General features: G+C 42.0%; 1 protein-coding gene across 4 annotated transcripts in view; it reads right to left on the reverse strand.

Annotated features, from left to right (window-relative positions):
- CIITA (class II major histocompatibility complex transactivator) overlaps positions 1-12,855 on the reverse strand; it is a 107,584-nt gene that overhangs the window by 36,835 nt on the left and 57,894 nt on the right. For all 4 annotated transcript variants that reach the window (XM_073647741.1, XM_073647742.1, XM_073647739.1 and 1 more), the window contains exons 5-7: positions 12,596-12,655; positions 4,425-4,487; positions 2,207-2,269 (exon numbers count right to left, since the gene is read on the reverse strand). In XM_073647741.1, coding sequence (XP_073503842.1) covers positions 2,207-2,269; positions 4,425-4,487; positions 12,596-12,655 — 186 coding nt within the window. The remainder of the gene's footprint in view (positions 1-2,206; positions 2,270-4,424; positions 4,488-12,595; positions 12,656-12,855) is intronic.

Below are 12,855 nucleotides of genomic sequence, written 5' to 3' on the forward strand. Positions count from 1 at the left end.
TGGAAAAACTAAGAAATTCTCAATTTGTGAACTCTATAAAAACCCTTTTATATATATATATATATATATATATATATATATATATATGTGTATATATATATGTATATATATATATACACTGTACAGACCAAAAGTTTGGACACACCTTCTCATTTAAAGATTTTTCTGTATTTTCATGTCTATGAAAATTGTACATTCACATTGAAGGCATCAAAACTATGAATTAACACATGTGGAATTATATACTTAACAAAAAAGTGTGAAACAACTGAAAATATGTCTTATATTCTAGGTTCTTCAAAGTAGCCACCTTTTGCTTTGATGACAGCTTTGCACACTCTTGGCATTCTCTTGATGAGCTTCAAGAGGTAGTCACCGGAAATGGTCTTCCAACAATCTTGAAGGAGTTCCCAGAGATGCTTAGCACTTGTTGGCCCTTTTGCCTTCACTCTGCGGTCCAGCTCACCACAAACAATCTAGATTGGGTTCAGGTCTGGTGACTGTAGAGGCCAGGTCATCTTGCGTAGCACCCCATTACTCTCCTTCTTGGTCAAATAGCTCCTACACAGCCTGGAGGTGTGTTTGTGGTCATTGTCCTATTGAAAAATAAATGATGGTTCAACTAAATGCAAACCAGATGGAATAGCATGCAGCTGCAAGATGCTGTGGTAGCCATGCTGGTTCAGTATGCCTTCAATTTTGAATAAATCCCCAACAGTGTCACCATCAAAGCACCCCCACACCATCACACCTCCTCCTCCATGCTTTACGGTGGGAACCAGGCATGTAGAGCCCATCCGTTCACCTTTTCTATGTCGCACAAAGACACGGTGGTTGGAACCAAAGATCTCAAATTTGGACTTATCAGACCAAAGCACAGATTTCCACTGGTCTATTGTCCATTCCTTGTGTTGTTTAGCCCAAACAAGTCTTTTCTGCTTGTTGCCTGTCCTTAGCAGTGGTTTCCTAGCCGCTATTTTACCATGAAGGCCTGCTGGACAAAGTCTCCTCTTAACAATTGTTGAAGAGATGTGTCTGTTGCTAAAACTTTGTGTGGCATTGACCTGATCTCTAATCTGAGCTGCTGTTAACCTGCGATTTCTGAGGCTGGTAACTCGGATAAACTTATCCTCAGAAGCAGAGGTGGCTCTTGGTCTTCCTTTCCTGGGGCGGTCCTCATGTGAGCCAGTTTCTTTGTAGCGCTTGATGGTTTTTGCAACTGCACTTGGGGACACTTTCAAAGTTTGCCCAATTTTTCACACTGACTGACCTTCATTTCTTAAAGTAATGATGGCCACTCGTTTTTCTTTATTTAGCTGCTTTTTTCTTGCCATAATACAAATTCTAACAGTCTATTCAGTAGGGCTATCAGCTGTGTATCCACCAGACTTCTGCACAACACAACTGATGGTCCCAACCCCATTTATAAGGCAAGAAATCCCACTTATTAAACCTGACAGGGCACACCTGTGAAGTGAAAACCATTTCCGGTGACTACCTCTTGAAGCTCATCAAGAGAATGCCAAGAGTGTGCAAAGCAGTCATCAAAGCAAAGGGTGGCTACTTTGAATAACCTAGAATATAAGACATATTTTCAGTTGTTTCACACTTTTTTGTTAAGTATATAATTCCACATGTGTTAATTCATAGTTTTGATGCCTTCAGTGTGAATGTACAATTTTTATAGTCATGAAAATACAGAAAAATCTTTAAATGAGGTGTGTCCAAACTTTTGGTCTGTACTGTATATATCACAGTTTTTCATCAAATGGGCCACTGCAAGAAATTAACTCGAGTCATGGACCGGAGTACATTTCTGTTGTAATTTAAGCTATTTCTTTGGTGTACATAATTATGAATTGGCTGGACATGCTCGGTCACGACCACTTTCCACTTCTCCCTGTGAAGCTCAGCACTTTTTATAAGAAATTGGCTGAGCTGGCCAGAACTTGAAAACAAAAACCAAAGATTTATCCACAAAAAATGTATAACTTTTCAAACAGTTTTACACCTGGATTCTGGTGAAAACTGGTGAATTGGGCCCAAAGACTATACATTAAGATACATCTTCAGATTTCTTCTACTGAAATTTTGTATAAATTAAATCGCAATTTACTCTGAGACCTAGAATAATCTCTACACAGATTTCCCCAGACCTCCCACCAGTGTGAATGCTACTGTCTTTTCTCATGCTCACAACATTTACCTGCACCTTTCTTCTTTCTCCCTTGTTTTGTCTTTTGAGAACGAGAACTTTTTCTTGAAGGACCTGGGATAACAATGCAATTCTGTATAAGTTATCGGTGGCGTGGTGACGAGCACTGCAGTTTGCATATCTGGATGTCCCTGTTAAGGTAGAGTCACACTTAGCGATGCTACAGCGATCCCAACAACGATACGACCTGTCAGGGATCATTGCTGTGTGCCTATGTGATCGCTGGTGAGATGTCAAACAGTCAGATCTGCCCAACGACGCAGCAACGATGCGGCGACCCGTAGCGACCTGTATAACGATGCAAGCCTATGTGTTTCTGTGTCTGAGTCGCCAACGAGGTCGTTGGTAAGGTGTCACACACACCATGGCATGCTACCCAGCGGGACCTCAACGATCAAAAAAAGGTCCAGGCCAAAGTGTCAAACGTAGCGAGATCGCTACTGAGGTCGCTGTTGCGTCACAAAACTTGTGACTCAGCAGCGATCTCGTTAGCGACCCCGCTTAGTGTGACGGGGCCTTTAGTTAATGTTCCTGATGGCTCATTTGACTGCTGTAGTTCCTTATGATGACCAATGACAAAATGAGATTTCTAACTTTTTAATTCTAAAAAATCAGATGAACTCAAATACACTTTTCCAAATGAGAGGAAGCTAAAAAAATACACCACAATGTAAATGATATTTTTACCAATTTTTTTACAGATTTGAGACATGCCCCATTAGCGATGGTAACAGAGCCTTACTGTAGTAACGTAAAACATTTAAACATTTAGAATAGCTATTAAAACTGCAGACTCTCAGCTTAAGATATTGATTGTGCAGTAGAAGGGTAATAGACTTTGTGTACATAATATTTAATTAGCAATATCCTTCCATTGCTCTAGAATACTGCACCTTGCTCCACAGGAATGTCTATCGCAGCAGTCTGCAAACTATGGTTCCCCAGCTGATGCTGCAGCTACTATGTGTGCCCGCTGCTAAAGGGAAATTAATATTCCCTCTTCTCCACGACCATGGGGAATATTCATTTCTCTTTAGTAGCGGGCACGGAGGAGCGCTGAGCCACGGCTCCGGCTGACAGTGCCCGCTACTAAAGTGAATGCATATTCGCTCCTCTCCATGCACATGGTCCCACCGTGGAGAGGAGTGAATATGCTGGCAGCAGCAGCTCACATCAGTGTCTGAGAGCGCTCAGATACTGACATGAGCTGCTGCAGACAGGACACAGCGCTGGAGCAGAGGTGAAGAAAGAAGGTGAGTATAAGTGTTTATCTGTTTTAAGTGTGCTTAGATGGGGCCACACATTCCAGGATTGGGGGATGAGGGGGCCATGCATACCAGGATTGGGGATGAGGGGGCCATGCATACCAGGATTGGGGATGAGGGGGCCATGCATACCAGGATTGGGGATGAGGGGGCCATGCATACCAGGATTGGGGGATGAGAGGTCCTATACATACCAGGATTGGGGGATGAGGAGTCCTATACATAACAGGATTGGGCATGAGGGGGCCATATATACCAGGATTTGGGGATGAGGGGTCATATACATAACAGGATTGGGGGTGAGGGGGCCATACATACCAGGATTGGGGGATGAGGGGTGCCATACATACCAGGATTGTGGGATGAGGGGGCCATACATACCAGGATTGTGGGATGAGGGGGCCATACATACCAGGATGAGGGGGCCATGCATACCAGGATTGTGGGATGAGGGGTACCATGCATACCAGGATTGGGGATGAGGGGGCCATGCATACCAGGATTGGGGATGAGGGGGCCATGCATACCAGGATTGGGGATGAGGGGGCTATGCATACCAGGATTGGGGATGAGGGGGCCATGCATACCAGGATTGGGGAATGAGAGGTCCTATACATACCAGGCTTGTGGGTGAGGGAGCCATGCATACCAGGATTGTGGGATGAGGGGTGCCATGCATACCAGGATTGGGGATGATGGGGCCATGCATACCAGGATTGGGGGTGAGGGTGCTATGCATACCAGGATTGTGGATGAGGGGGCCATGCATACCAGGATGGAGAAATTTACCAGTAGCTGCGGCATTTCCCACCCTAGGCTTATACTCGAGTCAATAAGTTTTCCCAGTTTTTCGTGGTTAAGTTAGCTACCTCGACTTATACTCGGGTCGGCTTATACTCGAGTATTTACGGTAGTTTGGAAATGTTTAACACTTCCATACTCACAATTTTTCCTTATGCGTTTTTTTGGTGGTTCTTCTTCGTTGTCCTCCGGTTCACTTAATCCATCTGCAAATAATGATAATTTAATAATAGTTTAATTTATAAAGCACCAACATATTCCGCAGTACATTACAATTAAGATAAACACAATCATTACACGTAGAAGAGTAAATTATTTGCTCTGTTTGAATAAAAGCATTTGGAAAAATTCAGTGCAATTTGCAAAATAACAAATCTTTTTTGCAATCAATGGCCCATTTGTGGGAGTATTTTGTAGTCTGGTATCGCATAGAAAATGTTGATTCTGAAAGGCAACTAAAGGTTTTCTGACAAATGTGTTGGGATGTACTCATTTATACAGTGTGTGTATATATAAAGTCTGGAAGCCATGGACGTCACCAAAAGCTGGGTTTCTTGCTTTGTGATGCTTTGCCAGCCTTTACTGCAGCTGACTTCAGTAATTGCTTGTTTGTGGGTCTTTGTACCTTAAGTTTTGTCGTTAAGTATGTGAAATGCGCTCAATGGGGTTGAGATCTGGTGATTGACTCGACCACCTTGAACCCAGCTGGCTTCTTTAGTTGTATTTTAACAAAGTCTAATCTGGCCTTTCTATTTTTAAGGCTGATTAATGGTCTGCACCTTGTGGTGAACCCTCTGTATTTGCTCTCATGAAGACTTTTTATAGTAGACTAAGGCTGCGTGCCAACTATACATTTTTCAAGCGTTTTTGCTGCGGAATTTCTGCAGCGAAAACGCTTAAAAAACGCTTGGTAATACGTGCCCCAATGGTCCCCAATGATAATCCGTATGTGCTGTGCACATGCTGCGGAAATTTCCAATGCGGATTATCATTGCGGAAAAATACGCTTCATGTCCATTAATTTTGCGGACACGCAGCGTAATCGCCGCCATTGACGTGCATTGGACCGCGTGACATCCGCATGACTGCATCTGTACATGCGGATATCACACGGTTCAATGTGCGGATGGTACCCAGGTCTGGAGGAGAGAAGACTCTCTTCCAGACCTGGGTACCATAGAACCTGTTAAAAAAAGAATTTAAAATAAATAAAAAAGATTATACTTACCTTCTGATGTCCTCCCGGTGTTTTCTCCCCTCCGTCTGGTCTGCTGTATGGGTCGCGTTGTTGTGAAGGACCTGCCATGATGTCATTGAGTCATGTGACCTGTCACATGACTCAATGATGTCACCGCAGGTCCTTCACACCACCGCGAGCCGCCCAAGACACCGGACGCAGCAGAGAAATCACCGGGAGGACATCGGAAGGTAAGTATAATCTTTATTTTTTACTTTTTACCATTCTTATTCTTTTTTTTTTTAACTAACTTGGTCACACTACTATACACTGTGTTCCAAATTATTATGCAAACAATATTTTCTCAGATTTTCACAAATTACCTATATGAATTGCAGTCATTGTAATTTTCCAGTCAAATAACTATTAGAGTACAATTGAAAGGTTTTTGTACAAACTGTCTATGATAACAGTATATTTTTAAAAAAATAAAAAACTCAAACTGCACTCAAAATGCATGTTCCAAATTATTATGCACAGCAGAGTTTTCAACCTTTTCATTTTAATAAAGAACAAAAAATGGTCATTTTTGAAATTATAAGCATTAGCAGGTTATTACAAACTGAAATCAAACAGTGTTCAACTCAAAACTTTATTCTAGGTGATGTTACATTTGCACATAGGACCCCTTGTTCGAAAGGAGCTTCTGAACTCTCTCGTCCATTGAATTTGTCAGGTTTTGGATGGTTTCTGCTTCAATTGTTTTGCATGAGGACAGAATACCCTCCCAGAGCTGTTGCTTAGATGTGAACTGCCTCCAGCCATCATAGACACTCCTTTTGATGATGCTCCAGAGGTTCTCAATGGGGTTGAGGTCAGGGGAGCATGGGTGCCACACCATAAGTTTGTCCCCTTTTATGCCCATAGCAGCCAGAGATGCAGATGTGTTATGTGCAGCATGAGACGGGGTATTATCATGCATGAAATGAATAAATACCTAGAATAAAGTTTTGAGTTGAAAACTGTTTTATTTCAGTTTGTAATAACCTGCTAATGCTTATCATTTCAAAAATGACCATTTTTTTGTTCTTTATTAAAAAGAAAAGGTTGAAAACTCTGCTGTGCATAATAATTTGGAACATGCATTTTGAGTGCAGTTTGAGTTTTTAATTTTTTAAAAAATATACTGTTATCATAGGCAGTTTGTACAAAAACCTTTCAATTGTACTCTAATAGTTATTTGACTGGAAAATTACAATGACGGCAATTCATATAGGTAATTTGGGAAAATCTGAGAAAATATTATTTGCATAATAATTTGGAACACAGTGTAAATCCATGCCGGTTGCATGGATTTATATAGTGTGAACAAGTTGTCAAGCACTTTTCCAAGTGATGCTAAAATCGCTTGGAAAAGCGTTTGATAACCCGCATTGCAGAAATGCATGCAAAAACGCTTGACAAACGCTTCTACCTGGCGGGAAAAACGCATGTAAAAACCGCATGCATTTTTCCTGCCAGGGAGAAGCGGAAAATATATGCAGCATTTCTGCATTGTGGGCACATAGCCTTAGATACTGAAACACCTATTCCCTGGAGAGTGTTCTTCACTTAGGTGGATGTTGTGCAGGGGTTTTGAATCCCCATGGAAAGGATTCTGCTATCATCCACCACCGTTGTCTTCCATGGACATCCAGGCCTTTTTGAGTTCCCATACACATCAGTGCGCTTTATTTTCAGAATGTATCAAACTGTTGATTTGGTCACTCCTAACATTTCTGCTCTCTCTGAAGGATTTATTATTTTTTTCAGCCTAATGACGGTCTGTTTCTCTTCCACTGAGAACTCCTTTGACTGCATGTTGTGGGTTCACAGTAACAACTTCCAAATGCAAATGCCACATCTGGAATCAGCTCTAGACCTGCTTAATTTAAGATGAATTAACAAGGGAATAGCCTGTGCAGCCCACTAAAGAGCTTTAGAGATAATTGTCTGGACTTTAAGCCCATATTGATTACATAACTGTATCTTGAATATGTTTTGGTAAACAGCTAAAATATCAAAACTTGTGTCACTGTTCAAATATTTCTGTACCTTACTGTGTGTACATATATATACGCATATATAAACAGTGGCAAGTAAAAGTTTGGGCACTCCTGATCAAAATGACTCTTATTGTGAACAGTTAAGCAAGTTGAAGATGAAATGATCTCTAAAAGGCCTAAAGTTAAAGATGATACATTTCCTTTGTATTTTAGGCAAAAATATATATCTTTTATTTTATTTTTTTTAATTTAAAAATTACAAAAAGGAAAATGAGCTGACGCAAAAGTTTGGGCGCCCTTGGAGATTTGTGTGCACACATAAATTTGACCAAGGTTTCAGACATTAATTAGCCTGTTAGGATTATGGCTTGTTCACAGGAACAGTGGAGGTCAAGATAAGGTCTGGAAGATCAAGCAAAATGTCAGAGAGAGCTGCTCGTAGGATTGCTACAGAGGCAAATTAGAACCCCCGCTTGACTGCAAAAGACCTTCAGGAAGATTTAGCTGACTCTGGAGTTATAGTACATTGTTCTACTGTTCAGACACACCTGCACAAATATGGCCTTCATGGAAGAGTCATCAGAAGAAAAAACCTCTCCTGCGTCCTCACCATACAATTCAGCGTCAGAAGTATGCAAAAGAACATCTAAAAATACTGATGCATTTATTTATCTCATTTATATGGCACCATTAATTCCACAGTGCTACACATACACTATTGGCACTGTCCCTATTAGGGCTCACAATCTAAATTCCCTATCCGTATGTCTTTGGAGTGTGGGAGGAAACCGGAGAACCTCGAGGAAACCCACGCAAACACAGGGAGAACATACAAACTCCTTGCAGATGTTGTTCTTGGTGGGATTTTGGAAACAATTCCTGTGGACCAATGAGGTTAAAATAGAACTCTTTGGCCACAATGATCAAAAGTACCGTATATTCCGGCGTATAAGACGACCTGGTGTATAAGACGACCCCCCTACTTTCCTGTTAAAATATAGAGTTTAGGATATATTCACCGTATAAGACTACCCCTTTTCCAACGCATACCAAACACCGGTAAAAATTTAAAAAAAACAGATTTGAATTTAACATGGTCCTTTTTTTAATTTAAATTCTTATGACATGCAGGTATATAGCAGGAAAACTGTCACTCATAAACATATTAAAATAGGGGGGACCCCACGTCATTTTTTGCGGGGTCCCCCATTCTAATAGCTAGTAAAGGCTAGGTATTCAGCTGGGGGCTGATATTAGTAGCCTGGGAAGCTCCGTGGGTATTACCCCCTTCCCAGACTTCAAACATCTGCCCCAGCCGTCTGCTTAACCTCCGCTAGAGACTATAATGATGGTGGATCCCACGCCAATTTTCTTTTTAAAAAATCCTTTATTTTAACACTAAATGACAATTGAGGGGTTAATAAAGATGCAGTCCCTAAATTATTATTAATTTTGTAATTAATTTTTCCCAAAAATGTTGACGTGGGCTTCGCCATATTTTTGTGTCCAGCCAGGTACAGCAGGCAGGAACGGGCTGCCCCCAACCACCAGCTGCCTATTTGTACCTGGCCGGACACAACAATATAGGGAAGCCCTTTTTTTTAAAATTATTTCATGAAATAATTAAAAAAAAAAAGACGTGGGGCTTCGCCCTATTTTTGTGTCCAGCCAGGTACAACTAGGCAGCTGGGGGCTGGAATCTGCAGCGCAGGGAGGCCCAAGCTTTCTGGGCCCCCCCCGCTGCAAATTGCAGTCCGCAGCCACCCCGGAAAATGGCGCGTTCATAGAAGCGCCATCTTCTGGCGCTGTACCCAACTCATCCAGGGCCCTGGTGCGGTGGCTCACTGGGTAATAAAGGGGTTAAGGCCAGCTTGGCATTATCAGCTGGCCCTAAGCCCGAAATTCATGGGGTCACGCCAATATTAGACATGACCGCCATGAATTTCTAGTAAAGTAATTAAAAAAAACACAAACACCCAGAATAAAGTCCTTTAATTGAAATAAAGACACAATTTTTTAATGTTCTAAATTAAACCATACTTACCATCACGCCCATTCCAGCTGAAGCCAACGATCTCCTGCAATAAAAGTAAAATAATAAAGCAACCTCATCCTTACCTCTCCATGGTTCCCAGGACCGGTCCAGCTCTGCTACATTCACATGACAGGCTGGACCGCAGCAGAACGCTGCCGTTCAGCTTGCCATGCGGCAGACACTGAGAAGCGCAGGCATGCTTGTGCTCCTCAGTGTCTGACTGTGACGGCATCCAGATGAGCCGAGATCATGTCCAATGAACTCGGCTCACCTCATGCACGTCACTGACAGCGTGGGAAAATTCTCCTGCTCCCCGCATGCGCAGTAGAAGTTTCCCACGCTGTCAGTGACGGACGTCCAGGAGGTGAGCTGAGTTCATTGTCGGCTCATCTGGATGCCGTCACAGCCAGACACTGCAGAGCGCAAGCATGCCTGCGCTTCTCAGTGTCTGCGGGATGACAGGCTGGATGGCAGCGTTCTGCTGCGGTCCAGCCTGTCATGTGAATGTAGCAGAGCTGGATCGGTCCTGGGAACCATGGAGAGGTAAGGATGAGGTTGCTTTATTATTTTACTTTTATTGCAGGAGATCGTTGGCTTCAGCTGGAATGGGCGTGATGGTAAGTATGGTTTAATTTAGAACAATAAAGAATTGTGTGTTTATTTCAATTAAAGGACTTTATTCTGGGTGTTTGTGTTTTTTTTAACTTTTACTATGGGGTTAGTAATGGGGGTGTCTTATAGACGCCTCTCCATTACTAACCTGGGCTTGATGTCAGCTGGCATTATAAGCTGACATCAACCCCAGCCCTATTACCCCCTGCCACCGCACCAGGGCAGCGTGGAAGAGCGAGGCTAAGTGCCAGAATTGGCGCATCCTATGGATGCGCCATTTCTGGGGCGGCTGACGGCTGGTGTTTCTAGCCTGGGAGGGGGCCAATATTCATGGCTCCCTTCCTGGGCTATTAATATCAGCCCCCAGCTGTCTGCCTAGCCTTTGCTAGCTATTAAATTAGGGGGGACCCCACGTCATTTTTTTTGGGGGGGTCCCCCATTTTAATAGCTAGTAAAGGCTAGGTATTCAGCTGGGGGCTGATATTAGTAGCCTGGGAAGCTCCGTGGGTATTACCCCCTTCCCAGGCTTCAAACATCTGCCCCAGCTGTCTGCTTAACCTCCGCTAGAGACTAAAATTACGGGGAACCCCACGCCAATTTTTTTTTAAATAAATCCGTTATTTTAACACTAGATGACAAGTACAGTAACCAACACTATCACTGTACTTCATATATATGTGACTGACATGTTTCTATCTATCTAATCTATGTGTGATGCTCTATCTTTCTGTTATAAATTGTCGGGTACAGATGCTGAATTGCCGGCCGGCTTTTTTAAAGAGACGGTGCATGAAAACACTAATATTTGTTTTAATAAATCCTTTACACTAAATGACAAGTACAGTAAGCAACACTGTCACTGTACTTCTTATATATGTGACTGACATGTTTCTATCTATCTAATCTATGTGTGAAGCTCTATTCTTTCTATTCTAAATTGTCGGGTGCCGGCTTATGCCGCTGCTGAATTGCCGGCTTTTCATATATTGTCACAGAAGCGATGCGAACTTCCCTGCTCCGGACACAGCGCACCGCTTCTGTGACAAGTGAAAGCTGTTGGCACAGAAGCCCTGCGCTGTGTCCGGAGCTGGGAATACGCAGCGATGTGTCAGTTTCAGCACAGAAGCGCTGACTGTCTGGACCTACCGCCGCCGTATTTTAACTCCCTCCACCTTATATTAACTCCGACATGGCAGGGATACGGCCACGGCAGCTTATTAACACCCCCAGAGTATCCCCGCATGTCAATTTCTGAAAGTTCAAAAGCATTACCGGCGTATAAGACGACCCCAGACTAGACAGAAGATTTTTCAGTCTTCAAAAGTCGTCTTATACGCCGGAATATACGGTATGTGTGGAGAAAAAAGGGCATAACATTTCAGGAAAAAAACATCTCACCAACCATTAAGCATGGGGGTGGATCAATCATGCTTTGGGGTTGTGTTGCAGCCAATGGCACGAGGAACATTTCACAGGTAGAGGGAAGAATGGATTCAATGAAATTTCAACAAATTCTTGATGCAAACATAACACCATCTGCAAAAAATCTGAAGTTGAAAACGGGATGACTTCTACAAATGGATAATGATCCTAAACACAAGTCAAAATCCACAATAGACTACCTCAAAAGGAACAAGCTGAAGATTTTAAAATTGCCCTCACAGTCCCCTGATCTGAACATCATTGAAAATCTGTGGCTAGACCTCAAAATAGCAGTGCATGCAAGACGACCAAGTAATGACACAGAACTGGAAGAATTCTCCAAGGAAAAATGGATGAAAATCCATCAAAAAAGAATTGAAAGACTCTTGGCTGGCCAAAAAAAGCGTTTACAAGCTGTGATACTTGCAAAAGGGGCTGCTACTAGGTACTAACCATGCAGGGTGCCCAAACTTTTACATCAGCCCATTTTACTTTTTGTAATTTTTAAAAATTTAAAATATGAAAATATATACATTTTTTGCCTAAAATACAAAGGAAATGTGTCATCTTTAACTTTTAGGCCTTTTAGAGGTCATTTCATCTTCAACTTGCTTAACTGTTCACAATAACAGTAATTTTGACCAGGGGTGCCCAAACTTTTACATGCCACTGTACACACAACCCATCATATTGCATTAGATTGCAGTGACATGAATCTGACTTTTTGGACCAAATATTCTTAAACCTCAATTGTGTATAAAGCTTGTAGAATGTTATAATGAGGTCGACGTGTGGACTGGCATAGATAAACAAAAACAATGCCAAGGCTTCAAAGGAGGTTGCAAAAGTTTTTGTGAAATTCTTTAAGGGGTCCACTGAGATTTTTCTATTGCTTTTGAATTTTGTATTTCTTTCTATATCTATGTGCTGTAGTAAATGTAGGTAGTGGCTGTAACATACAGAATACCTCACTAGATTCCTTCAGTATGTTACATACATTGCAGATGAGAATTTTTTACTTACTGAGCAGATTATTTTCATCACCAACTGTAAAATTTACTAATTCTTCAATATATGAAATATCTAGGGAAAAAAGAAATATACGTCAATTTTATGTGAAGCACACGGAAAAGAGTTTTACAAGAACAGGGACTCAAAAATCATTCAAAAAGCGAGAATTGTAAGAGCCTAAATTCAAGCTTTGCCCATATTGTCCCGTACCTTCAAGATGATGCTGATAAGACTGGGTTCAGATGGGCAAAATTCACGGTCTGTAAAGTTCG

This window comes from Phyllobates terribilis, unplaced genomic scaffold (genome assembly GCF_046119375.1).
Source record: "Phyllobates terribilis strain yellow unplaced genomic scaffold, ASM4611937v1 Scaffold_9__5_contigs__length_417890890, whole genome shotgun sequence".
Classification (NCBI taxonomy): domain Eukaryota; kingdom Metazoa; phylum Chordata; class Amphibia; order Anura; family Dendrobatidae; genus Phyllobates; species Phyllobates terribilis.